The sequence below is a fragment of the Daphnia carinata genome, chromosome 1, assembly GCF_022539665.2.
Source record: "Daphnia carinata strain CSIRO-1 chromosome 1, CSIRO_AGI_Dcar_HiC_V3, whole genome shotgun sequence".
NCBI lineage: Eukaryota > Metazoa > Arthropoda > Branchiopoda > Diplostraca > Daphniidae > Daphnia > Daphnia carinata.
In genome coordinates, this window is record NC_081331.1 from 1,133,149 (window position 1) to 1,156,717 (window position 23,569).

Sequence of the window (23,569 nt, forward strand, 5' to 3'; positions counted from 1 at the left end):
AAAAGGCCGTTTTTGTTTTGGATAAAACGAATTGCCATATGCCATAGAAAAATCCGATCTTACAGGCCTTAACTCTTGAGTATGCTTTGGTTTTAAGACTACACCAACGAAACATTGCATAACTTATCAGAAAAGATCTGTGCCCTATTCAACGAACGAATACATAGCATCGGTATGTCTGAAATTGTATTGTTTACTCTTGTTTGCTTGTAAATTAAACATTGCTATTTTGCTCTTTTATGTACATCTATGCCGAATATCTTATTTGTAAAATTACTAGTCGATTCAGTGCACATTAGATTCAATCGTATTTCTTATTCATTGCAGAAGAAGGCTGGAATGAAACGGAATCGAGTGCGTGTAGAGAAGATCTTAGATACTGTTCATCGAAGTCTTGTTTTGGGTTGCGTTGGACTGACTGTATATGGTTTCTACCTCGCAGGTCTTCGATTCCACAGATACTATACTGTCCTGAAACCAGCAGGAGACGAAAGAAGACGCTTGAAGGAGCTTGAGCTTCTTTCTGAGGGTCAAGATAAATCAGAGTTTCTTCTACCTGAGCCACCTCAATTAGCCAAAGATAAATTTTAGTTGGAACCAGAACATGATCTGTGCACATGCCATGTTGTTGAGAAGGTCTTTTACATCAAAGGCTGTTCCAGAAGCCCTTTGGAAATTAGGAAGACTTAACCACATTGCCATAGCAACTCCGGATCTAGCTAAGTCTGCTTCACTCTATAAGAACATCCTGGGAGCTAATATCTCAGATCCCCAACCTCTTCCTGATCATGGAGTAACAACCATATTTGTCAACTTGGGCAACACCAAACTAGAACTTCTTCACCCACTGGGAGAAAATTCACCCATTCAGGTGGTCTTAAATCATGTCTTGTCAACATTTCCATTTAGTGTTTGAAATATTTTAATTATTATTCTCTGAAATAGGGATTCCTGGACAAAAACAAATCTGGAGGCCTTCATCACATTTGTATTGAAGTTGACAATATTCAAAATGCCATGAAAGAGGTGAAAGCAAAAGGTATTCGCTGCCTTACAGAAGAACCGAAAATTGGGGCCCACAATAAACCTGTTGTGTTTCTTCACCCAAAGGACTGTGCTGGAGTTCTGGTTGAATTAGAACAGTCATAGGCAAGGCATGAACATTTTACCTAAGATGAAGTAAAATTTGTTTCGGCTTTATAATTTGTAATTGTGCAACTTGGAATAAGTTGTATGGAAAATCGGAGTTTGTAGAATAAATGGAAAGACAACTTATTATGGGTGCCATCCATTCATAACTTTAAGACCTATTTTGGATTAAGAGAACATCACCATTTGTATTCGCATTTCTGTACACAAGCCGTGAACGAACAAACGCAGGTTGGCGACGCAACACGCACAAAGGTATACGACGAACATCTGAAGAACCCAATGACAGACTTAAGTTTTCCGTAGGGTTAGCATTGAAAAAAAAAAAAAAAAAAAAAACAAACAAAATGTAATGCTGTCCCAAGTGCTCAACTTGCATTCTTGATGCCATCCAAGATCCGTCTCGGATCGGCTTACTATGACTTGGAAAATATCTGTTACGTGTTAATATGAACTGAACATCCACCAAGTGACACTGATTGCGGCGCAGCGCTTGACAGGATTTTCAATGCAGACAGAATAGATACAGGTAAAGAGAGAGAGAGTGATAAATATGTTTGGTGAATTCCCATGGTCCATTCCAGTGAGCCATTTCACTTCTTTCCATGTTTTTTCCTTCTCCTTTTGAGTGTTTGGGGTTCTTTTGTTCCACGTTTTCACTTGGAAGGTAAAAGAGAATCCACTAACACAGCGGCGTATTCTGGATCTTACGGCAAATAAATATCACATAGCTCAGAGAGAACCAACTGCACAAGACCAATGACACAAGGTGCACAGCAATACGAATAATATAAACGTCAGGTGGGGGGTTGAGGGGGTAGGTAACATGGAAAAGTGAACAACCCAAAAGAGAAATTAAACACGTGAACGTAGAGAACAGAGTCGAAGAAATAGTACCCGTAGTGCTGCTACAATTGCAAGTCATCTACTACACAAAGGGCTCGTACAGGCGAAGAGAATATCAAGGTAAGGTGGTTTCTGGATCGTTTTTCTTTCTGTCGTTATCTGTACCTTGCTTCGTTGAATTAAGTTGTTTAAGACGTTATAATTAAAGTAGGACAGCAAACTATTCACTTTGGAAAGGTAACAATATAGGACTAGGGAGAGCCACAATATGGCAACACCTAGATTGTTACCATAATCTTTCCTTTGTTATTTGTTACAATGGATGAGCAGCAGCACCTTCTCTATCTTCGATAAAACTGCTGTCATGGTGATGCTGGTTCAAACTCGGTGGGCTAGAACCTCTGGCAGGACTGGCTTGTTGACCACCAGCGACTGTTGGTAGACTTTTTCTTCTGGACAGCATGGGGGAAGAAGAAAAGGATTCTTCCGTTGTAAAAGTATCTTCTCGATCCCAAGTAAACATGGTTACGTTTTGATCACGCCTAAGCCTAACAAAGGAAATATACCTGGATGGATTGTGGCTTGATGAGGAATACTGAGATTGTCCATGTATAGATGATTAGAACCGGGCACGACTTCGTTACCCATTAACAAACTTTGGCCCGACGTTCCGGCACCCAAAGTAATGAGGTCATGAGCCAAAGCCAAAGTGTGGTCGTCAATTAAGGATAGGTCACTAAGGTCGGACTCAGTGTGCCCTACACCTCCCATTGTTGCACTTTCGGCTACAGCCAGAACGCGCTCTAACTCTTCAGCTTCTTCGCGGCTAGGCATTGGCACGAACAAACCGCCATTACGCGATGAAGAGGCAGCAGCTTGTGTCATAGCAAATATCTCCTGTCGTTATAAGATATTTATCCCAAACGGCTTCTAAATGAGTTAATGCAATTTTAAGGATAGACTGGTACAGACCTGAAAGGCTTCGTCGGGTAGACGGTTGAGCAACTCTTTCAAGTCATGATCTTCAAGAATCTCCACTTCGTGATCGACGGATGTCGGCAGAGGGTTACTAAGGGGCTGTACCGCATGGGGTATCAACTGGGCAGGTGTTGGATACGCTGGTGAACAGTTTTCGGGACTGTCGACAGTTTCCACATCGAGCTCCATCCCATTGTCCGCTGCTTCGATGCAATGGATGCGCGTTTCGCTTCCCCCACTAGATCCAATACGTTTGGCTCGGCGCCGGTTACGAAGTCGGCGAGAGTGGCGTCCCAAAGACGAGGTAGAGCGAGCACGTGCCTTCCTTCGATTGGATTTGCTAGACAAACTTCCCTGGAGGCCTCCTCCATTGTTACCCGATAGGTCTGGACCCTCAACAGTCTTAGGAGCATTAACTGAAATCGACAAATTGTTGCCTATTCCGTCAACTTGTTCAGCGTGAGCTGGACAATACGGTAGACCCGAATGAATAGCTAAAACAGGGGCACCACATGGTGTTGGACCTGAAGATTGTTAAGACATTATTAAGACCGCACAACATATAACAAGTTATAGAAGCTAACCTGCTGTTCCGCGGGCAGAGCAGAATTCAAATAATTGTTGGTCAACGCTATAAAGAATGTGTCTATTGCACAGCGTGGAGCAGGGCAAACATAATTCTGGACAACCAGCGTCTTTAGCGCCATTGGTAGAACTAGCTCGACGGAAGCTGCATCGACGTTTGGAGAAAATCTTTATACTGGAAGGGCTCAATCCATTCGAAGAGCTGGTGGGGTGGCGACCTTGGAGCAGCATACCAGTCTCGTTTGGACATCGGCGAGCTGCTTCAACGAGCTTATTGGCTACCGCCGACTGATGTAAGCCACGAAACTTATCTTCTGCATGAATCATTTGGGCTAATTGGAGATATCTGTGCCGAAATTCTCTTTTGCTTCGCTCTAGCTTCAACGCTCGAGGACTGTCTGTTGTCGAACGAAGTGGAATAGCAGAGACATATCGAGATAAACCTCCACCAAAGGAAGAAATTTCTTCGTCATCCGATTCATCAATCATTTTAGGCAAGAGGTATTGGGTTTTGTTCCCGTGGATTGAATCCTCGAGCTGCTGTAGGACAGCAGGAAGTCGGTAAGTTCCTGTCGATGGTTTCGATGCGATAGCAGCAGCCAAGGCTTTCTTCTTCCTCGATATCGCAACAGATTTCGTTTTGGCATCAGATTTCGTGCGAGGATTGGCTTTGATGCCATTATTAACCAGGTGTGGTATTGGGGCTAAACTTTTGCAGACATTAATTTCAGTGTTGTCAACACTACTGCTGCTAGTGCTACTTGGAGTTAAAGGTTCAATAGCCAAAGGGCTATTTTGAGGTGGGCTACTCATGTCTGAGGGCTTCTGGTGGCTTTCAGAAAGGATTTGATCTGGTTTTGTGACAAGCTCAGTGTCATCACTGAATGTGTACAGATCTCCATCACTCATTTCCATAGATGATGATGTAGGTTCATTCGACTGGTTGCTCAGTTTCTCATTGGGTGAAGATGCAGATGAATTTTGTCCATTTTCCTTCTTTTGATGCCTGCGATCTCTTTTCGCTGCAGGGAAACCAGCTAACTGAAGATGGGTATTGCACAGCCTGAAATAAACATTCACATTGTACGAAAGAATTTTTTGAAAATTGAGAAATAAAAGTTGCATTAAATAGGGAACACATATGGGCATCAAAATTGTTGATCAACATACCCTTTTGGATGAGCCATTGAAATGACATTAGTACACTTGTTTTGTCCAGGAGGTGCCACAAACGAACAAACACGGAATGGAGCTGAAGAATCTTCAAGAATATGTCTAGAAAATGAAGTAATTTTATTTTTTAAATGTTGTACCAGCTGAAGTTTTTTTTGTGTGGAAGAAGCTACAAACCTGATGCAGAAAGCAAAGCCATTAAGTCGCCTTTGCCGACAAAGTTTGGTTGAGAAAGAACATAAGGGTTTCTGGTCAATAGGACTGAAATGAATATGTTTTCCTTCAAACATTGTGCGTTGTGTTCAATGGATGAAAGATTCCATCGAAGTGATAAACAGGGACACCAATTATTAAATTATTGTCCAACACAAGCCGTCGTCATCCTGGCATTGGATTGTTATCCAGCCGAACTTCCTTGAGGTTTCTACCCGTAGGTTTACACAATCTTAAAATTTGTATCTTTTTTAAATTGAATGTCTCGATTCATTAAACAAGAAAACTTTCCCTGTGTAATCAACTATAAATACCGAAAACAACGAACAGACGAAATTTCTGATTGGTATCCCAATGTACTTTTTTTTCTTTTTTTTTTTTTACAGTGTTGCATGAGTATTGGAGAAGGGGACTTACGAAGATCGGATTCTTTTTCGGATAATGGAAGTTTCTTGCTAAATAAAATGATCAAAATTGTCGATTTATAATACTGGAGAATCAATACGTTCCCACAATCTTTGAAAGCTTAATCAACTTTCAATTTTTTAATAGCATAAAGGTTTTATTCGGCCTGGGTCTTCCAGTTCCCATCTGACCAACCTAATAACGTTCATTCATTTATCAATATTAGCGACTCATTGATGCAGAATTCGTGCAGTCGTCATATTAAAACTAAAAACTAAAGCAAAACTTGTTGCAAGATAAAATGTCATTCTGTTACTTCATCTACGTCATACTCTGTAAAATAAAATGTGGTTTTCTAATAACTGTTGTAAAAACTAAAAACTCGCCAGTGAAATGCCACCTGAACTTCAAAAGCCTCGGAGACCCACAAATCTCGTTAAATTCTGAAAGCCAATCCTGTATAGAATTTGTTGTGTACTTAAAATTTCTGAGTTCTCAAAAAATAAAATATTTCGTAATCCACAAAATCATCAGTGCCGAAAATACCAAAACGCTACAAGAATGAAAATGCAAGTAATTATCGCTAAGCCATAGAACAGATATTTATCTTGAGTAGACCGACGTTCAATCATTTTCATAACGGTGTTGCTTAGACTCAACATTGATGTTACGTCAAGCAGCCGACGATGAGCTTTCTTAAAAACACTTTTCTGGGTACGTAAACCATCAAGTACAGCAGTTCCAGTTTCCCAAATATCATCCAGACTCCTATGAATTCCATTTAAAGCGGTATGATGCTGCAAAGAATGATCTATATATAGTGAAGTCTCCCTGTTGTTTGGTTGGAATGTCTGAGTTAACAGTTCTTCTCTGGCAGCTTCTTCTTGTTCCCTCTGTATTCTTTTATGTTGGAGCATATGGATTGCATTCTAGGGATAAATTAAAAATTTTTTCTTTATATTTTCAAAATGATATATAATATATACACACTTGTAACATGAGTCTATCCTGTTTTAACTGATCAACCTTGAATCTGGCTTCTCTTCGTCGAACAGGGAGCTCCTTGTTGACAAGAATATCTAGTCTTTGAATGTTGCTGTAAAGAAAAATCTTGGAATGTGATCTGCCTCCATTATTGATAAGAAAATTACACCAATACCTCGTGATTTCTTCAAGTTTGCCATGGATTGTCTGCTCAATACTGGCAGCATCTTTCCCAACATTTCTCTCAATGTGAGGCAGAAGACCTTGTATGTCAAGTACCAACTTTTGCGACTGGTGATAGAGGACCTCCATTTTTCATAGGTTTCGTCAGACAGACCTAAAGTTTTCAAGAATGTTTATGAGTAAGTCTATTCTTTAAATATTCGAAAAATGCTGGTGAATGTTCTAACATCTGATCTGCAATTTGAGACTTAAGGGAACTGACGCAAACCACGAACACCTTGACCACTATATATGTACGGTTTCGACAACCTATTGCTCGGATTCGGCAAACAACCGACACGAATCCAGTTTCCTCAGGCTGTGTACTAAACAGCAACTTTTTCCATCTAAAAAACCAGGAAAAGCTATAATAACATTTCTGGAGTGAATGGTGGCAATAATGATATTTGCGTATCGCGTTCAGCTAGTGAATAATTTTTCTTAAACGTTGCCTTATTCCCCGTTTCAAACACTTGTTACTTTTCATGTAATAGTTGCAATTCATCCCACCTTTTCCAAATGTGCAAAAGAAATTCTTTCCCAAAAGCTCTTTGAGCAAAGCTGACTCCACATGCGAGGATTTTCAAAAAATTCCAATGGAATAATTCGTCAATTTGGTAAACTTGCTAGCAAAAATTTAAGCGCCAAGACATTGAATTTTGCATTTGTTTCTCCTTTTCTTCACCTTAAAAAATATAATGAACTATTTCATCAATTTGGGTAAACTTGTTTTGCAAAACTTAAGCGCCAAAACATTGAATTCCGTATTTGTTTTTGCATTTCTTCAACTTAAAAAATATATGGAATGGCGACAAATTTTCTTATAAATTGTGTATTTTAGGAGCATTCGGTAGTCTCAACTATTTTGCTAGTCACACAATTATAGCCGACAACCGTTTCACGTCGTAATGCCATTTTAGCAGGTTTGCAATTTGAAGTTGAGAACACCATGAGGCACCTTTTTTTTCAATAGCAAATCTCGAAGAAGAATTGTAAGAGTCGACAAATAAAGAAAAGTTAAACACACACAATGTACAACGAGTAGAGAGAGAGGGAGAGAGTGAGAGAGAGAGAAAGACAGAGTACAGGGGGCAACAATCGAATCACAAAAGAGAGACGGGTGATCTCTAAATAAAAGACGAAGATGGAACGCAGTGATCGAGCCCGCCTAAGTCCGATTCTCCTTGACATTGGATATAAAGTCCCAGAACAAGAAATTTAAAAAAATTAAACAAAAATTTTAGGCTTTCAAATCTCTGTGAGCCCTCTATCGATCTCGTTATGTGGCACCCAAAGTTTTCTTGTTATTTGTTATCTTTTTAACAAGTCCCTAGTTTAAAAATTGACAAAGATTTCACAAAAATAAAAGAAATAAAAAAACCGATGATATATATAGAAAACCGACGTATCCCTCAGAAAAAGGGTCGGTTTATTTACTGATGTCTTTTGTTTCGCGATGGGGTATTAGTTCATGCTGTTGCAACTTCGTTATCGCCATAGTGGTCGAGGAAAGGATTCCTCACTCCCGTTTTGCCAGTCCACGGGAAGACTTCAGGACAGGGCTGGCAGGTACGCATGTAGCGGACACCAGACTTGTGCCAGGCGTTGCAAACCTTCGAGGCGTTACACCGTTTGGGCCTCTCCTGCATATTCCAACGTTATACAGTTAATCGACCGAGTTTTCACGTCAAACAAAAATGGATATTTTCAAGGCAAACATTTTTGTTTGCACATAGGTTCGTAACTTACCGGATAGTCGCAATTGAATGGTTTGAAGGATTTGATGCGATCCAATGGAGTGGGATCTCGTACCCACTGAATGGCTTGCCAGTTCGTTACCAACCAAACATCATCCATGGAGACGATAGTGTCGAGGAAAGCTTCAAATCCTTCTTTATGATGAGCTGTGGTGAACCATGCGGCGTGATAGTACAAAGGAAATGGTGCCCTGTGAAAATTATTGCAAATTGCTGTTTCTTAATACCTTTCGTGTACGATTATTTTACAATTTAGGTACCTGTTGGTTGTGTAGTGGCGTTCAAAGTTCTTGATCAACATTTTGTACACACCTTCGGCATCGGGTGGATTACTGCAACCGTCACCCATGGAGCAACGTCCTCCGTTCAAATCCTGCCACATAACCATAGGAACTTCCCAGACACCTAAAGGTGAAGGTGAATTAAGCCAGTTAATGAGGAAGCTCCATTTCTCGGGGTTATACCAGAGATGCAGTGAAATATTACCTGGGTAAGATTTGGTGGGACATGGTGGAATCATGCAGTCGTGGAAGATTTTATAATCCAAAGTGTACGGCCAGGAAGGTGGCTTGTTCTCATAGACAGGCATGGACGAGTCGTACGTGAAGTTCATGTCGTAAAGCATTTTGAACATCCGGTTACCTCCGACCTGTGAATGGATTAATCCGGTCGTTCATGAAATATGCGAATGTTTTATAGCGGGAGGATCGCACACACTTACCGACAAGAACGGAGCTCTCAGACCACGAATATCTTCTGCACGAACACCACCATAAGCGGCCATAATATCACGCTGTCCGGCAGCTTCTTTGGCCCATTTCTTGGCAGACATCTGTTCTCCAAAACTATGCCTGTGACATTTGGAAGGTTTGCAAGGAAAACACATTATACATTGCTGATTTTGAAATTGTCAAAAGGGAGATATAAAACCGCCACGTTCAAGTGTATCCAAACCGCGTTGCCACAAAAGATATCCGACCACTCTTAACCATTCAACCGACCATGTGTTGTTCATGAATTTTAGTAAACTCGACACCGAAATTAACCGAAATGGTACCAAATATTTTGAGGACGGTGAGAGATTCAAGATGAGGAACCAACATTGTGGGAGAGAAACGTTCAGCAAAGTAGGATAGTATAGCAGGGAAGATGTATGATGCCGAATTCGAGGATATGTTGGGAGGATTTGATTTCCGTTGCCTGTTTTAGCACTGTCACTTACGAGATGGTGTGCGAGGCAATCTCGTGTCCATCCGCATACAGGTTTTGGACCTGGCCGTAGTCGGTCCACTCGTGCGAGACGTAAAACGTAGCCGCGATCGGGCAGCCGTTCGGGTTGAGACGGCCTTTTTCGAAGAGATCGATGTACAGTTGCTTGTTTAGGTCGTTGACGGAATCATCAAACGTCAACAAGACAAGCTGCGGCACGGCATTGACACGCAGGCCGCCTGGAAAAAGGACACAAAGACGAGAGTGCGATAGAATCAAACTCGAGTGAAAAGAGGCGATCCGGAATCTCTCTTTGGTTGTTGCAGCATCAAGTCGCCTATTTCAATGAATTTGTTTTCTTTCCTACAATTGTGTTGTATAAAAGACTAGCTAATGGGTTTCGTCGATTTCAGTTTGCGTTTTCTTTTTTGTCGGATTGTTAAATGAAAGGCAAGAGGAACAAACGCCATCGTCTTGGTTGAATGGTAAACGAGAGGTTACGTCATATTTTGGACACGGTTAATCGGTGATGGATATGTCTTGGACGAGGCAGTGGAACGGTTATCCTCGTGCCACTTACGAGATGGTGTGTGAAGCGATTTCGTGCCCATCAGCATACAGGTTCTGAACCTGGCCGTAGTCGGTCCATTCGTGTGAAACGTAAAACGTAGCGGCGATAGGACAACCGTTGGGGTTGAGTCGGCCCGTTTCAAACAAGTCGCTATAGAGCTCTTTATTCAGGTCGTTAACGGCGTCGTCGAAAGTCAGCAACACCAACTGTGGCGTGTCGATTGGTCGCAAACCGCCTTTGATAGAAATCAAATTGACGAATTCCAAACAGCGGCGCAGAAATTCAAATTAGCATAAGTTACATCTTTTTTTCATTAATTAATAATGATTTGGAATGAAATTCAAATTCTATTCGCTAAAAATTACTGGTCGATTTATCACCTGGAATGTCTTTTCCTCCGCAGTTGCAGTCGGGAAGACGGCAGACGTCAGCGTTACACTTTGCAGCAGGTTCATCCGGAGTGGGTTGTGGGAAGATGGGCTCCAATCTGAGTAAAGCAAGACGGTAATAAACTTAAAAACACAATTAATCGTCTCATGTGTTTCAGGTGGGCCTTACCGGCGGGGAGGATGTTGCATGATATCGATGGGTTCAGCAACCGGGGTACGGACCAAATCGGAAACGGGTTTCAATGTAGGACGACGTCTATTTAGAAAGGTAAAACGAAGCAGAATTAAGCCTTAGTTTCTTCATATTCAATTCCAACACAACGGCCAATGTGGTAAGCTACTAACTTGGGAACTGTTGCTGATGCAGGTGCGGATTCTTCTTCACGGTTCGAGTCAGATGGGCGGAAACGAGAAGCTCCTCTATCAGCTGAAGGCTTGCCTCTGTTTGATCCTCGTTGGACAGGTTTCGGTGTTGTTGTCGTCGTTGTAGTTGTTGTAGTAGTTGTCGTTGTAGTGGGGACGGCTCTACAAGAAGAATTACGGTTTAAATCCTTACTATCGAATGATTAGCAATTTTATTACCTCGTAACAGGGGGCTCGAAGAATTCTTCTTCTTGAGGACGGCCGCCAGTGGTTGCTGCTATTCAAACAATCACATTGAAAAACCCAGTTTGAAAAATGAAAGAAAACAATTAGGCACTTACGATCTTCAAAGATATCATAATCAGCAAACTGATCGACAGAAGGCTCCGAAGTGGCAAATTCATCAACGGGGAAACCGTGATAGTCAACGTCCGGTTCGGTGAACTGACGAGTAGTGTGGACTGGCGCTCGTGTTGGGCGTTCCGTGGTCGTAGTGGGAACTATCCTTTCCGTCTGGGAAGACTGACGAGAAGGAGTGCTCGGTCTTTGAACTGGCTGTTGTCTTTGAGGAACTGGGGCTTCCCATTGATCGGTAAAATCGCCATTGCTGCTTGATTCGGTCGTTGGCTGACGAATTCCAGCGGTCTCTCGATGAAATTGATCGTTACCGGACAAGCTAGCTCCAGTTGGTACTCGCGAATCGGCAGGTGTTCTATGTGGAACCAAAACATAAGCAGTTAGAAAATGTATCGCCAACATTGGTCGATATTTTCTTCCAGAATTTCCGAAAAAACATGCATATAGTGAAGATAAGTGGAAACAGCTCGAAAGAAGGACGCGCAGAACATAAGGAACCCAACTGTGTGTGTCAATCAGCAAGTCACAAGAGAGACGTAGAGCGAAAGTCTGATAGGAGGTCTATAGTACAACATGTCCTTGTACCTTAACGGTGGTTGCCGTAACGTTTGCTGGGCTTGTCGTTGTGGTTGTTGTTGTTGTTCATTCCAGTCTAGCGTAGGTGATTGTTGTTCGTCATTAGGAGCATCGTAATCGTCAGTAATGATAGGATTGATTGGTGGGGCGGTTAGCAATGGACGGTTGGTATTAGGTAAGCGAGTGTTTGGTTGTTGTTTTGCAAATGCAGTGAACGGAACTTGGGGTTGTGTGAATGGTTGGTGTTGTTTTTGTTGTGGTGGCTGTGTCTGTTGTTTCCGGAACAATAATGGAACAACGCTATGTGGCGATGATTGTTGGTGTAATCCTGTGGAAAAATCGCCCTGAACTTCGGGAACGCGCACCTGCTGTTGGAACTGACCGACGTTCGATGACTGGCCATTGAATTGGCTGTCGGAAGGACGTTGACCAGTCTGGAATTGGCGAGAATTTGTGGGACTCTGATGGATGAAATGCCTCGATTCAACAGCAGGTGATAGATCGTGGCTATCGCTGTGCAATTGAGCACCGCGTACTGGCACAGGGCCGTGATTGAGGTGTTCAAACACCGCCCGCTGCGAATTCGAGTTGATTGGAGTAAAATGCATCGATGGGATACTTTCTTCACGGAAACGTTGTTGCTTCGGCTGCTGACTATCGTGATTGGGGTTCCAGAAGAGTTCGTCATCGCTATTGGATTTCCGTGTTGTCGTATTTGTGTGTTTGTATTTGTGTTGGTTCGTTTTTTTTAAAAAAATGTTTTCCATGGACCAATAAAACAAAAATAAGTCGCGTTATTAAACAAGGGAAAAGCGTCAAGTCCCAGCAAAAAAAACATCAAAAAAGAAAATGTTTTTTTTTTTTTTTTCGAAATAATGCTGCGGAAATAATACAGCCATATCACCAAGTTTCATCAGTCATAAAGTAATCATCCCTTCCAGCAGTAAAAAACACCTAGGAATCAGGAAAGCTAATTTGAGGTCACGACACATAGCCAACCAGCAAATACTTAATAGCTGTTTGCTGCTTTAGCTGGAATGAATGCGGAAACCTTTGACTGACGATCTTGTCCAATTGGTAATTATCCTTTCATCTACCGTTATTTATGATAGTTAGTATCGGACTATGGCTGTATTATTGTACACGCTCCAAGACGGGAAAGCGGTTTTTGAGTGTGTGTCTGAGTTGGGATACGTGTATGATGGATGCCATCTACCTGTCAGCGTGTTTGCCCCTCATCCTCGCGTTCACGTTCCCATCACGATCGTTGTTGTGATTAAAAACTGTGAAACCAGTAGAAGAAGTCTTTGTGTCGTCTTCGTCATCATAGTAGGTGTAGTCGTAATCGACTTCGTCATGACGATGGCTAATCATTCGTTCGTCAGGATGTTGTTCTCTCCGGAAGGCCATCGAGCGACTGTACACACCCAATCCCCAAAGGTTTACATGTTTAACAAAGTGGTGTAAATCGTCTGCCATTTTTTTTTGTGTGTGTATGTCGTTCGTGTGTGTCTACGTTCAGACTTGAGACTTGGCTCTTAATTTTTTTTTTGTCTCTTCATTTATCTTTTTCTTGGTGGTTGGGATTATTATTGGGACGTGGGGTCTTAACGTATTGCAATAAAGCTTTCATAGATTGTTTACCTGTGGGGGAAGCGAGGGTTGAAAGTAGTGGCTGGAATGAAATCCTCTGGAAGATCTTCAGAGCGCTACACAACACCGCAAAGATGAAAATCATCAATATAACTCAAGTTTCAATCAGAAAGCAAGGAAGAAACATTATTTTTGTACAAGTGTATCAACTTACGGGAGCTTGAGAACGAGAGTTGAAACTGCTTGGTTTGGGGCTTTCACTAGACAGCGTGTTCTTCGAAGTGCCACCAATCGGAGTGTTTGGTCCTTGGGACCGCAGAGGAGTTGTTCCCTGGAAATCACGTCCTTGTCGGTTATCAATGCTGGTGGCCACATCACCCAACAGCTACGAAGCATTACGAAACGTTAATATTCAGTTAGTTTTTCGAATTCTTTTGCGTCGTTACCTCAAATGTCAGCGGTGTCTTGGATCGGGCGTTTGCGGTGGATGACCGGCTGGTTGTTGGTTTATTTCTGCTGTTCGATAACCATGAGCCGATGAGTAGATTGTTAATTGATTTTAAAAGAAAAGCTGTACTAACTCAGAACTTAAGAATTGCGTCAATGGAGAGTTGGATTTCGATTCGGTATTCGAAGTTCGGCTAGGTGTCTTGGGCGCATTGATGGCCATCGCTTCAGCTCCGGTTAAGCATCCAACGTTACGTGGCCAGTCGCAGGTCTGCAACTCGTGACTGTGTCGTGGGAAAAAATGACAAAAAAACAACAAAAAACACGGACCATTTGTGGCCAACGTTTGTCTTTGTCAAATGACGTAACAGAAATCACGGACTGTGAACAATTTTCATCACGGAAACCAAAAGTGTATGGTGTAGTATACATCCATCGGAATGCTCGACTGCTCATGTGCAGACAACCGGAGCGAGAATCACTTGAACAGACCTTTGTTTTTTCATTCTTAGTTTTCTTTTATCTTTAGAAAAGAAAATTGTTTAGTGAAGAAAGCATTCATCTTTCAAGTGAAACGTCAGTTGGCTGTTCATGGGCCTGAAATAGTTTTGATTTCCCGCGTCGGACAATAGAGCGTGAGAGTTTTCGTTCACTTGGACGACAGCAGGTGAAGGAGAAGAATAGAAACGAGTACGACGACATTGCGTAAAAGAAGGAGAGGGGGGGGGGTTCTATTTCATTAAAAGAAGAAGATGAGAATGAAATTAGGCCATTCTCCTTGAGAAAATTCCTATTACTGGCCGTCCGCTAGGTAAATTACGTCGTTAGGGAACAAATGCAGTTACTAAAGAATTCTCGACCCAGCAAAGTATTTAGAGGCAGGTATCTGGGATGATTTACGGCATGGATTGCGCAAGAATGCAGCTTTGCAACTTGTTTAACTTTGTTGATTCAGAAAATGTGTTTAACGAACACGATGAACGCCATTCTTTGTAAGGTTTCATAAAAATCTACGGGTCACTAAAGTCGTGTGTGAATGTAGGGATTCAGAACGCACAAACAGGATTACAAGCGGTGGCAAAATAGGGAATTAAAAAACGAAAATAGATAATAGAAGAGAAATAGAATATAGGACGGAAACGAGGTATTTGAAATTAATTTGACAAGAGAAGTGTGTGAGCAAGGAGAGGTTCAATCATCCTTTGTGCCATTTTTCTTAGAGCTTTCACTGCAACTCTTTTCGCACACAATTCAGTCAGGGTTCTTAAAAGAAAACTATAAAGAATATGTGGCAATAGCTCTGTGACAATAGCTCCAAGGGTAAACCATAAATTGTGACTAGCTGTGAACTTTACCTGTAGACCAAACCGCCGGTGCAGCTTTCTAATAGGGCGCCACCGAATACACAAACGTAGTAGCTATAGAGAGGATAGCAACAAGAGACCGGAAATTAATGATCGAAAATTCATTTTTATATAGGGTCATCAAAAATAATAATTTGCTAAAAAAAAAAAAAAAAATTGCGATAAAAATCCAAACTAGCGGTTTGGATTTTTCCTCTTACCGAGTGCAATCATTGGGCGCTGGGTAGTAACCGAATTCTTCGGGACATTCAAAATCAGGTGCCATTTCAATCTCGCTACCGGCTATGCTCGTTCCAACTTTCGTCTTTTTCTGCCCAGCAGTCCAGCCTATTTCATTTGAAAAGAAATAAAAACAAATGTCGTAATTGAAAACGAAACTTCATAGACCACAGTCATTGATTATGATGATTTTTCGGGTAGCCAAAAAAATCTCAAACGTCAAAGGAAAATAAAACAATTGAAAGTCAACAAAATAAAAAAAATAAAAAAAAACCTTCAATAATTTGGCTGGCTATTATATACATAATGTCACGTTGTGGTATGTGGCGGTGTGCAGCGCACTGGCATATATATCAAAAGACCCCCAATCAAAATGTCGAATTAAAAGTGAAAGAGCGTACGCTTATTGTCTTTCTTTCTATGGCCAGGTGACCATGAGAACCGCTCACGCTCAAATTCTTTTTGAATTTAGCTCCCCTTCACTAGTTGCAAACATGCAGTCATGGACTGCTGTCGACCGAAATCTCCTCGGGATCAATGGGCCCCACTCATTCGAGGCGCCGCTCATGGCCTTTCATTTAATTATATTCTCGTAAAAAGAAAAAAAAAAAGCCAAGGCAAGACAGGCACACGCTTTTGTGTGATTTCGGTGCTAGCGCCTTTCTCTCGACGAAACAGAATGTGCATGGCGATGGAAAATGAAGTCGTCACTGCATTCAATTGGACAACGGTTATATAATTTTTCGGTCGTTGTGGGAAAAGAAGAGTAGTGAGAAAATGACGAAATGCCATGATGATGATGATGTCGGCTCCAATGTTCCATTTATTTAATCGTTAACTCTTTTTACGGAGAAAAAAAGAAAAACTTTCTTCGGAAAGCTAAACACACAGGGGCGTTAAAGTTCTCTACCACCGTAACTTGTTGTTAGCCATATTTGTGTGGGAATAGATTTATGAGACGGCTATACAATCGTGACTGTTATACCTAGATCTACCAAAGACTTTATGCCTAAACATATTTTAAAAGGCTGATGTCATCAACGTGAAATTTGACTTTTCACGAAGGACTTTAGCGAATTGTCTTGCCTGGATAGAGGCGATAAGATAAAAGAAAGAAATACACTTATAGATAGAGAGTGATTGAATAGAATTGGAGAAGCAAAAAGAGCTAGCAAACATGAGAAAAGAAGAAGAATGAGGTGAAGAAATCGATCGTGAAATGGATACGCCTCAGTAACGGTTTGAAAGTTGGGACGACGTGCACGACTCTATACGTGTTCCCGAATGGATGGATTGAAAAAGAAGACGAAAGGAAAAGTAAAAGTATGACAGGCTTGTGCGAACGGAGAGAAAAAAAAATTAACGCCCTGCAACATAAAAAATAAAGAAAATGAAAAGAAATATTAACTTTCGCTCCCGAACTTGAAAAGAATTTTTTAAGAAAACCCCAAAAAAGAGGGAGAGAGCAGGTATACATCAGGTACGCTTTGTTACCTGCGGGATTATTATCGAAAAAAAAAAAAACTGCGTTCAGAAGAAGAAAATAAAAACTAGATGATTAATAGATTAATTTTCATGTCGTTTCTCAATTCGTCTAGTTGAACAGCTAACCTAGTCGACCTCGAAATACAAGAACATAACGAATGGAAAAAGATCCTTTTTTTTAATCTCCTGATGTGGACACGGCATGACTGATACGTTTATATGGTAGTATGGCCATCTTCAACAACGCACCATATTCGTGTTGGGAAATACGTACATACACATGCAAATTCGTCCAAGATGAACATGGAGAAGAATTGGGAAACGCGAGAAGCTCAGATTGCACAAAAAAAAAACATCCAAGGTAAAACGAAGGGAGTTCAAATGCAATCGGGAAGTCGCCAAGGATCACAGCTGTGATCTGTGCATGCTCTCGCCCTACCTTGAGGCCAAAGGGTGTGGTTCGTACCTAGTGAAAAATCGAGAGCCCCAACGGCCTTCAAATCAAGAGTTGTCTGATCGCATAACAGTTGACGTATGGGCATGCTCTCTCTTTTTTTTTTTTTCCTGATCTAACACAAGTAAAGACGGGAGGAGTCACGTTGATAGTCAGCTCGATCGACAGTCAAAATATGGGCAATATGCTAAAGCATGAAACGAAGAAAAGAGAACGTTTCTGTTGTACAGAAACACCATCTAAGCTAATAGGATGGTTAACTATTACGATGCTACTACCATCTTACGTTTGATGGTTCGTGATCTGTGAAGTCGTAAAGAAAGGGAGGGAGCGTGAGTTTCGCTCACGTCGAAAGTAAAGTGCGCAACTAGACAACAACGAGTTGAAGACATCAAATGACGGCCCTCTTCCTTTCTCACCTGAGCTAAAGTCGTGAAAACTTTCCCTTATTCACGGCAATTTGATCTTATTCTCCCACCTCATCGTCAATGAACAAAAAAAAAGTAATGTTTGTTGTCTTCCTTTTTTTTTCTTTCTCATTTTAGTTCTGACAAACTGGTCGTGATTTCCATTTGCTTCTGCACTTTTTACTATTTTACTTCAAAATGAATAGTTTCTCGTATTCAAAGTGGCTGTGGGGGCCATCGACTCTACTGTTAGCGCTCTTGCATTTCAAGCAAACATTGCTTACGAATGTGGTATTTGTAACATAAAGTGTTATTTACAACCAGTTAACTGTCGGACTATCAGCTTATGCGCCATCCAGATCCTCTTCCTTAAGTTAATATCGACCTTGACATCCTTCAAGGGCACGTGACCAAAACACAAGAGAGGAATGAAGAGGTAATTTATGTGGATGCAAGAACAAAAGCGATCCCACCAGGAAGAGAATAAAGAACAACTGAAGACGAAGGTAGGGAAAGAAAAAAAAAAGGGAATTGTTTTTGAAAAGTGTTGGTTTATTGTTTTAACGCATAAAAGTATAAATCAAAAGATGAAGAGGAAAGCAACACACATTGTGTCCGAAAGAACCATAGGTCCATAAGGCCATAGTTCATTGTATACAAGCTGAGCATTAGAATACATTAGACTTTCAACTTGTAGAGAAAAAAAAAAAGAACAACGCTCTGGAGAGTCCGGCAGAACAATGGACATCGCTCAGCCGAACATCGCGGTCCAAAAAGACACTCCGGAGAGAGAGGAATTTAAAAAAAAGAAAAGAAAGAAAGGTCAAGAGAAAATGCAGATCCTCTTTCTTTTCCTCTTGTGCACTTTCTCTCCGTTAGCATCTTACGGAATATAGTACACACGTACACACACACACGCACACACACTAGACGTAAGGTATTAGAGTGAGGAGAAAGAGAGAGGCTCATCAAACAGGTCCGTCTTGGGATAGGCCCTATATTTTTATTCTCTCGTAGTCCTTCTATTCCAATCTTTCTATTCTCCATTCCCTTTTTTTGTTGTCCCTATATATATATATCCCCATTGAGCATATCCGTAATCACCGTCATTAGCATTATCTTTACTAAAGACAATCTCCTTTGGCAAACTGGGTTGGATTAAGAGCTAAAAAGCGTATTAAATGTGAACATTGCCAGCAAGTTGTAGTTAGATGTCGTGTAGGATGATGTATATCATCGTCAAGTGAAATGACAACTCGTGACGAGGGTTATCAAAAAGCTTCTTCTATCATCTCTGGTGTAGTTTGGATTACTGGCCTACTTTTACTTTTAAGTTTGAACAGTAATAAAAAAAAGGGCAAAAGAAAATGAGTGCGTGTGTGTGTGTTTCAGATTCCAAAAATCAGATAGGTAATAATTATGATAATAATAAGATTGCGAATGTTGGGGAAAGTTGGCGGATACATCTGTTACATCTTTTTTTGCTTGTAATTTCTATCTTTTTCGTATGAGATTCTCCCTCTAATAAAACAAAGAAAAGGGGTAAAACAAACAAGCGATTGAATTTTGGAGCGTGAAATACACGAAAGCCCCGAGCCCACCTGGAACCCGGTACACCAGTTTCCATTTCGAATTCAAATTTGTTCCTTCGTCACCAACCCATTGTAGGACGCAGAACGTGCTCTTACTTCTTAAACATTTCTCGTATGCAAAACAAGTTCGTACTGGAACTATTCAACAAAAAATCTTCAACATTAGAATAATGCATAGGGAAGCAGAATTGAGTAGAAGAGGACACGGTCTGTTTTGCATTGCGCTTTTAATTATTTAGCATCTACCGTGGTTGCGGCTAGCATCGTCGCAAACTGTCCCGGATAGAATAATAAAAAGGTATTCCGGTGATCAACGGAATGGCATTTAACTACACAATGTGCATTATGCCACTCACCGCCAAGAAAGTGAGTGAAGGTTCCTTTCTTTTCTGCAAGAGCACTTGCGCGTTTGACTGACTTGTTTGGCAGACTCGTGTCCTTCACTCTCCATTTACTTGTCAGAGGGTTGCGTCAACCATTCTTCCATTTCTTTAAATAGGTATCGCATTTATATTTCGATACAATTCGGATTGCACACACACGAAAAAAAGTAGAACTTGTTATTGGAATTCGTGCCAAAAAGTGAATTCAGCCAATTTTCAAGTAGAAATCTTCTGGCAAAAAAGGGAGGGAAAAAAAAAATATATATATACTGTGAAAGAGGAGAAAGAGAAAATGGACGGGTAAAAAAGAAAGTTGAACGTTGGGCTGGGGCGGGCCATCCGGGCTGGATATCTGCGCATCATTGTTGCGATAGTACAGCAGAGAAAAGCAAAATGGTGAAGAAGTAAAAAAACACCCAGAAAAAAAAAAAAAACCTCTAACCGGTTAAACATTACTCAGACGACGGGGAATCATTCTCTCTTTATAGTTTCTCTCCCTTTCTATCCCTCCTTCTTTCTATACTTGTAAATTATACGATGCTATTGATTACAATGCTACCCGTTTGTAGGTCAAACGGGAGTTGTAACCAATTTTTCTTCTTCTTCGTATCTATCAAATCAAGTGACCGCACAGTTTGTTTGCGCAAAATCAACCATCGTCATGAAGACGAACGAGGTGGCTGTCGTGCGTCTCGATCATTTCACTTCTGTCTTCTTTACATTTCCTTATAGCCTATTGCCAGCACGATTTACGTAGCTGGCCAGTCATTGGATAGATATGTCCACTGTCGCACACCTGTGTACCGTTTCTTTTTCTTTTGGGTTTTTCTCTGGGTGGATAGAATAGCGATTGATGCCATCAACATTCCCGCTATAAAAGGAATAAAGCATTTTTGAAACGATCAAAGCGACCACTAGACGCCGGATTATGGGGGATATGTCGATGGCGGGATTGAATCGAAAAACCACACGAACGACTAGAAGATGATGGATATTTTTAAATGTTAAAACAGCGAGGGGCATATGAAGATATTTCTCAGTTGTCAAACTACGGATTAAAAAAAAAAAGGCAACACCGTTCACTATTAAATAGAAATTTTACGTTCACGCATCAAAAGACTTGTCTATAACTCTTGGTCATTTTTGTTTCTTTTCTTTCTTTTTTTTTATGTCTGACCCATACGTTTTTGGGATTGCTGGAGAGAGAGAGAGAAAAGAGGGGGAACAGGTGAGATGGCCGAATGACCAACTAACCTGGATCAACCGATCCGATGTACTGTACACTATACACAACAGAGCGTGGGCCAGAGTGGGAGCCCGGAGCTAGCTAGCGCACGCCACCACTGCCACCCCGTGAGCTCCGTGAGCTCTCTCGTAGACGTGTTTAAAAAAAAAAAAAAGAGAAAGAAAAGGAGGGAAAGGAGAAGAAATAAATATTAAAGAAAAAAAGGAAGGAAAGAGTCCCAAATTTCGACCACTATACTGCTGGTTATTTTAAAAATATTGAATCAACAAGCACACGACTTGTTCAGAATCACAACAACTAGCGGGCAAACCATTAACCGTATATCAACCACGAATGCAAGCCATTCAAATTCGATATGGATCATTCACTGTATGGCCGGATATCAACTGCTGTTATAGCGAATTTTAAATTTTGTTTTCTATTCAACCCCTGTTTTTGTTTTGTTTTCTTCTTTGCTTCGTGCTCTGCCAAGTTGTTCCTCTGCCTCGCAGCTCTGTCGTGACGTGGCCCATCAAATGCCAAGTTGAAAAATACAAACGGCTAAACGAAATCACGACAAAATCATTAAAATGGCAGGGGAAAAACGAGTATAGGATAAGACAGTATACCGTTATGCTTACTTTTATCATTGTCTACGACCTCACACAATAGACCGGCGTATGTGTACATTCTGTCTCGTAATATTTAACAAAAAGGGAAACGGCGGATTGAGTTACTTTACAAAGTCATCACCATTTCTCCAGTTACGACAATTGCAAGTTCTTTTGTTGTTTCGAAGATCAGCCTCGACGTCAAATAAAACAGGACCCATAAAATAGCGGAGAGAGGGAAATTGTTCTTAGAAGTTCGAGGATGAAGAGAAATGAATTTGGATAGCCTCTCTTTCAATTCGCTATATTTGGAAGTGTGACGCCGCTTAATTTTGGCGAGACAGTTTGAGAATCTTTTGTCGTAAGCGCAAGACATACAAAAGCCTCGCTTCAATTTAGATACAAGAATAGGTAATACATAAAAACCCTTGATCATTTCTCCTTAGCAAAATGGCTACGAGATTGAACTTGTTTTTGCACTCCTCGAGCAACAACCGGATATCGTAAGCGAACGGATCGATTGCTAAATCGATAACCATTTTGTAATGGGAACAAGCCCACATTACGCTGGCCCGTATAAGCTTTAATCTGCATTGCATTACGTGGGAAATTAAAAAAAAAATAAGAACTATCTTGACACGCCGATTTTGTTGCTGGAGAGAGTTACAAGAACGGTACGCGGATATGCGAAAACAACTGGCATCCAGTTCACACACACAAACGCAGGCCAGTAAAGCGGAAAAGCAACAATTGCAACTTAAATAAAATAAAATAAAAAATCCGATGTTGTCGCAATTGAAACAACCGTTCCGAATACGTGGCCTTATTTCTTGCCCGGCGTTTCAACGGTGAAAGTGACCACGCAAATAAGAAATGAGGTAACATAAAATCCATCACATTTTTTTTTTTCGTTCTAAGAATTGGCTATTGATATAGGAAAGATGCAAACACCTGAGGCCGTGTCACAAAACAGACAGTCTACGAAAAAAAAAGGTAGAGGGAGAGAAAGCAAAAAAAAAAAAAAAAATGGACTTACCGACAAGAATGGACGCGAATACTAAGTAGCAGCAGATGATGGCTTTACCGATCGCCATGATGTATCAAAACCAAAGAGGACAAATCCCAAAAATAGGTAAATTTAAAAAAAAAAGGTGGGGAGGAATTTGATTGCTCTTGTTTGAATCGAGCTATCAGGCGGTGTTGAACTTCACTTGGAATTCGGGCTGTTTTTTCCCAAACCCGAACCGGGGAAAAAAAAAACAAACAAAATTCTAAAAAGGAGTCGGAACGATGTGTTTGGTGGGTGCTGTGCGTATAGCGGAGCGCTGTTGTTCCCGCTGGCGCGCGTGAGAGTAGTTATCCAGCGACTGACGGGGAACCCACAGAGACCGGCAGGTGATATGGGCCTCTGGACACTCTTGGGAAAGAGGCGGGGAGAGAGAAACAAAAAAAGAAAAAAAAAAACAGGGAAAGAGAAGGGCAAATGCATAGAGCAAGACAAAAATCTAAATCGCCTTTTGCGCAAGTTTTGAATGGGTGGGTGGAGACAAGCTGCTGCAAAGAACGGCACGGAAATGCTTGCCTAGTGTTTCTAGTGCAGTCGCCTCCCGATCTGTTCGTCCTCTGTCCAAAGAGATCGGTTCACTTGTTTTCCTCCTTGGAGGTCAGCTCCGGTTTTTGTTTTTTCATCTTCGTCGTTGGCTAGAAGGTTAGGATGGTGACGCTTGGCAATCGACGAATTAGGAGAAACACATCGGTCCACGTTTTTGAATTATCGCAAGACCTTGTGATTAAGAAAAGCGTGAGGTAGCAAAAGAGAAAGAAGGAAAAGGAGCGTCGACAAAATGTGCCTCGGTAGAGACAAGGGTGGGGCCCAACGATCATTGTTGCAGCTTCAATGAGAAATGGGCAGGGCTGCGGGGTTTTCAACAGAAGAGACGAGGACTCGGGCGCATTTTTTTTTTTTTTTTCGCCAGTTACCAACAACGATCTCCATTTAGAATGGTAGAAAC

General features: G+C 41.2%; 4 protein-coding genes across 9 annotated transcripts; 1 reads left to right on the forward strand and 3 right to left on the reverse strand.

Moving 5' to 3' along the window:
• The first annotated feature begins 464 nt into the window (after nt 1–464).
• LOC130692116 (methylmalonyl-CoA epimerase, mitochondrial-like) lies at nt 465–1,275 on the forward strand. Its single transcript, XM_057515191.2, has 2 exons — nt 465–871; nt 946–1,275. The coding sequence occupies exons 1-2, from the start codon at nt 605–607 to the stop codon at nt 1,147–1,149; spliced, it is 471 nt and encodes a 156-aa protein (XP_057371174.1). The 5' UTR covers nt 465–604; the 3' UTR covers nt 1,150–1,275.
• Nucleotides 1,276–2,301: 1,026 nt separating this feature from the next.
• Nucleotides 2,302–5,298, reverse strand: LOC130692104 (INO80 complex subunit D-like). Its single transcript, XM_057515178.2, has 6 exons — nt 4,909–5,298; nt 4,729–4,833; nt 3,558–4,621; nt 2,968–3,497; nt 2,562–2,892; nt 2,302–2,496 (listed from the first exon to the last, which is right to left on the reverse strand). Exons 1-6 carry the CDS (start codon nt 5,019–5,021, stop codon nt 2,309–2,311), a joined length of 2,331 nt encoding a protein of 776 aa, XP_057371161.1. The 5' UTR covers nt 5,022–5,298; the 3' UTR covers nt 2,302–2,308.
• A 507-nt stretch (nt 5,299–5,805) lies between these two features.
• Nucleotides 5,806–6,895, reverse strand: LOC130692113 (Golgi SNAP receptor complex member 2). The gene is made up of 4 exons (XM_057515188.1): nt 6,744–6,895; nt 6,509–6,670; nt 6,340–6,445; nt 5,806–6,278 (listed from the first exon to the last, which is right to left on the reverse strand). Exons 2-4 carry the CDS (start codon nt 6,643–6,645, stop codon nt 5,880–5,882), a joined length of 642 nt encoding a protein of 213 aa, XP_057371171.1. The 5' UTR covers nt 6,646–6,670; nt 6,744–6,895; the 3' UTR covers nt 5,806–5,879.
• A 476-nt stretch (nt 6,896–7,371) lies between these two features.
• Nucleotides 7,372–22,908, reverse strand: LOC130692100 (mucin-5AC-like). Of its 6 annotated transcripts, XM_059497483.1 has the most exons (21): nt 22,594–22,908; nt 15,382–15,508; nt 15,173–15,235; nt 13,952–14,101; nt 13,817–13,886; nt 13,585–13,755; nt 13,422–13,486; nt 12,994–13,194; nt 11,787–12,467; nt 11,186–11,556; nt 11,064–11,121; nt 10,827–11,006; nt 10,651–10,737; nt 10,473–10,579; nt 10,152–10,327; nt 9,535–9,584; nt 9,034–9,163; nt 8,799–8,961; nt 8,573–8,717; nt 8,305–8,503; nt 7,372–8,198 (listed from the first exon to the last, which is right to left on the reverse strand). In XM_059497483.1, the coding sequence occupies exons 1-21, from the start codon at nt 22,649–22,651 to the stop codon at nt 8,025–8,027; spliced, it is 3,426 nt and encodes a 1,141-aa protein (XP_059353466.1). In that variant the 5' UTR covers nt 22,652–22,908; the 3' UTR covers nt 7,372–8,024. The 6 variants fall into 6 exon arrangements, with proteins under 6 accessions (XP_059353466.1, XP_059353468.1, XP_059353467.1 ...); XM_059497485.1 differs by lacking the exon at nt 10,152–10,327 and having other exon boundaries at nt 9,535–9,760; nt 11,064–11,118; XM_059497484.1 differs by lacking the exon at nt 10,152–10,327 and having other exon boundaries at nt 9,535–9,760; nt 13,817–13,883; nt 22,594–22,907.
• Between the last annotated feature and the right edge of the window lie 661 nt (nt 22,909–23,569).

Coding starts and splice junctions, on each gene's coding strand:
- LOC130692104 (XM_057515178.2), bottom strand. CDS start 5,021: ATGTTTGAAGGAAAACATATTCATTTCAGTCCTATTGACCAGAAACCC. Junction 4,622..4,728: donor TCAATGGCTCATCCAAAAGG/GTATGTTGATCA, acceptor TGTTTATTTCAG/GCTGTGCAATACCCATCTTC. Junction 2,497..2,561: donor TCAAGCCACAATCCATCCAG/GTATATTTCCTT, acceptor GGGATCGAGAAG/ATACTTTTACAACGGAAGAA.
- LOC130692113 (XM_057515188.1), bottom strand. CDS start 6,645: ATGGAGGTCCTCTATCACCAGTCGCAAAAGTTGGTACTTGACATACAA. Junction 6,446..6,508: donor AAACTTGAAGAAATCACGAG/GTATTGGTGTAA, acceptor TTTTCTTTACAG/CAACATTCAAAGACTAGATA. Junction 6,279..6,339: donor AGGATAGACTCATGTTACAA/GTGTGTATATAT, acceptor ATTTATCCCTAG/AATGCAATCCATATGCTCCA.
- LOC130692100 (XM_059497483.1), bottom strand. CDS start 22,651: ATGGCGATCGGTAAAGCCATCATCTGCTGCTACTTAGTATTCGCGTCC. Junction 11,557..11,786: donor TTACGGCAACCACCGTTAAG/GTACAAGGACAT, acceptor GGTTCCACATAG/AACACCTGCCGATTCGCGAG. Junction 10,580..10,650: donor ATGCAACATCCTCCCCGCCG/GTAAGGCCCACC, acceptor TGCTTTACTCAG/ATTGGAGCCCATCTTCCCAC.
- LOC130692116 (XM_057515191.2), top strand. CDS start 605: ATGATCTGTGCACATGCCATGTTGTTGAGAAGGTCTTTTACATCAAAG. Junction 872..945: donor GAGAAAATTCACCCATTCAG/GTGGTCTTAAAT, acceptor TCTCTGAAATAG/GGATTCCTGGACAAAAACAA.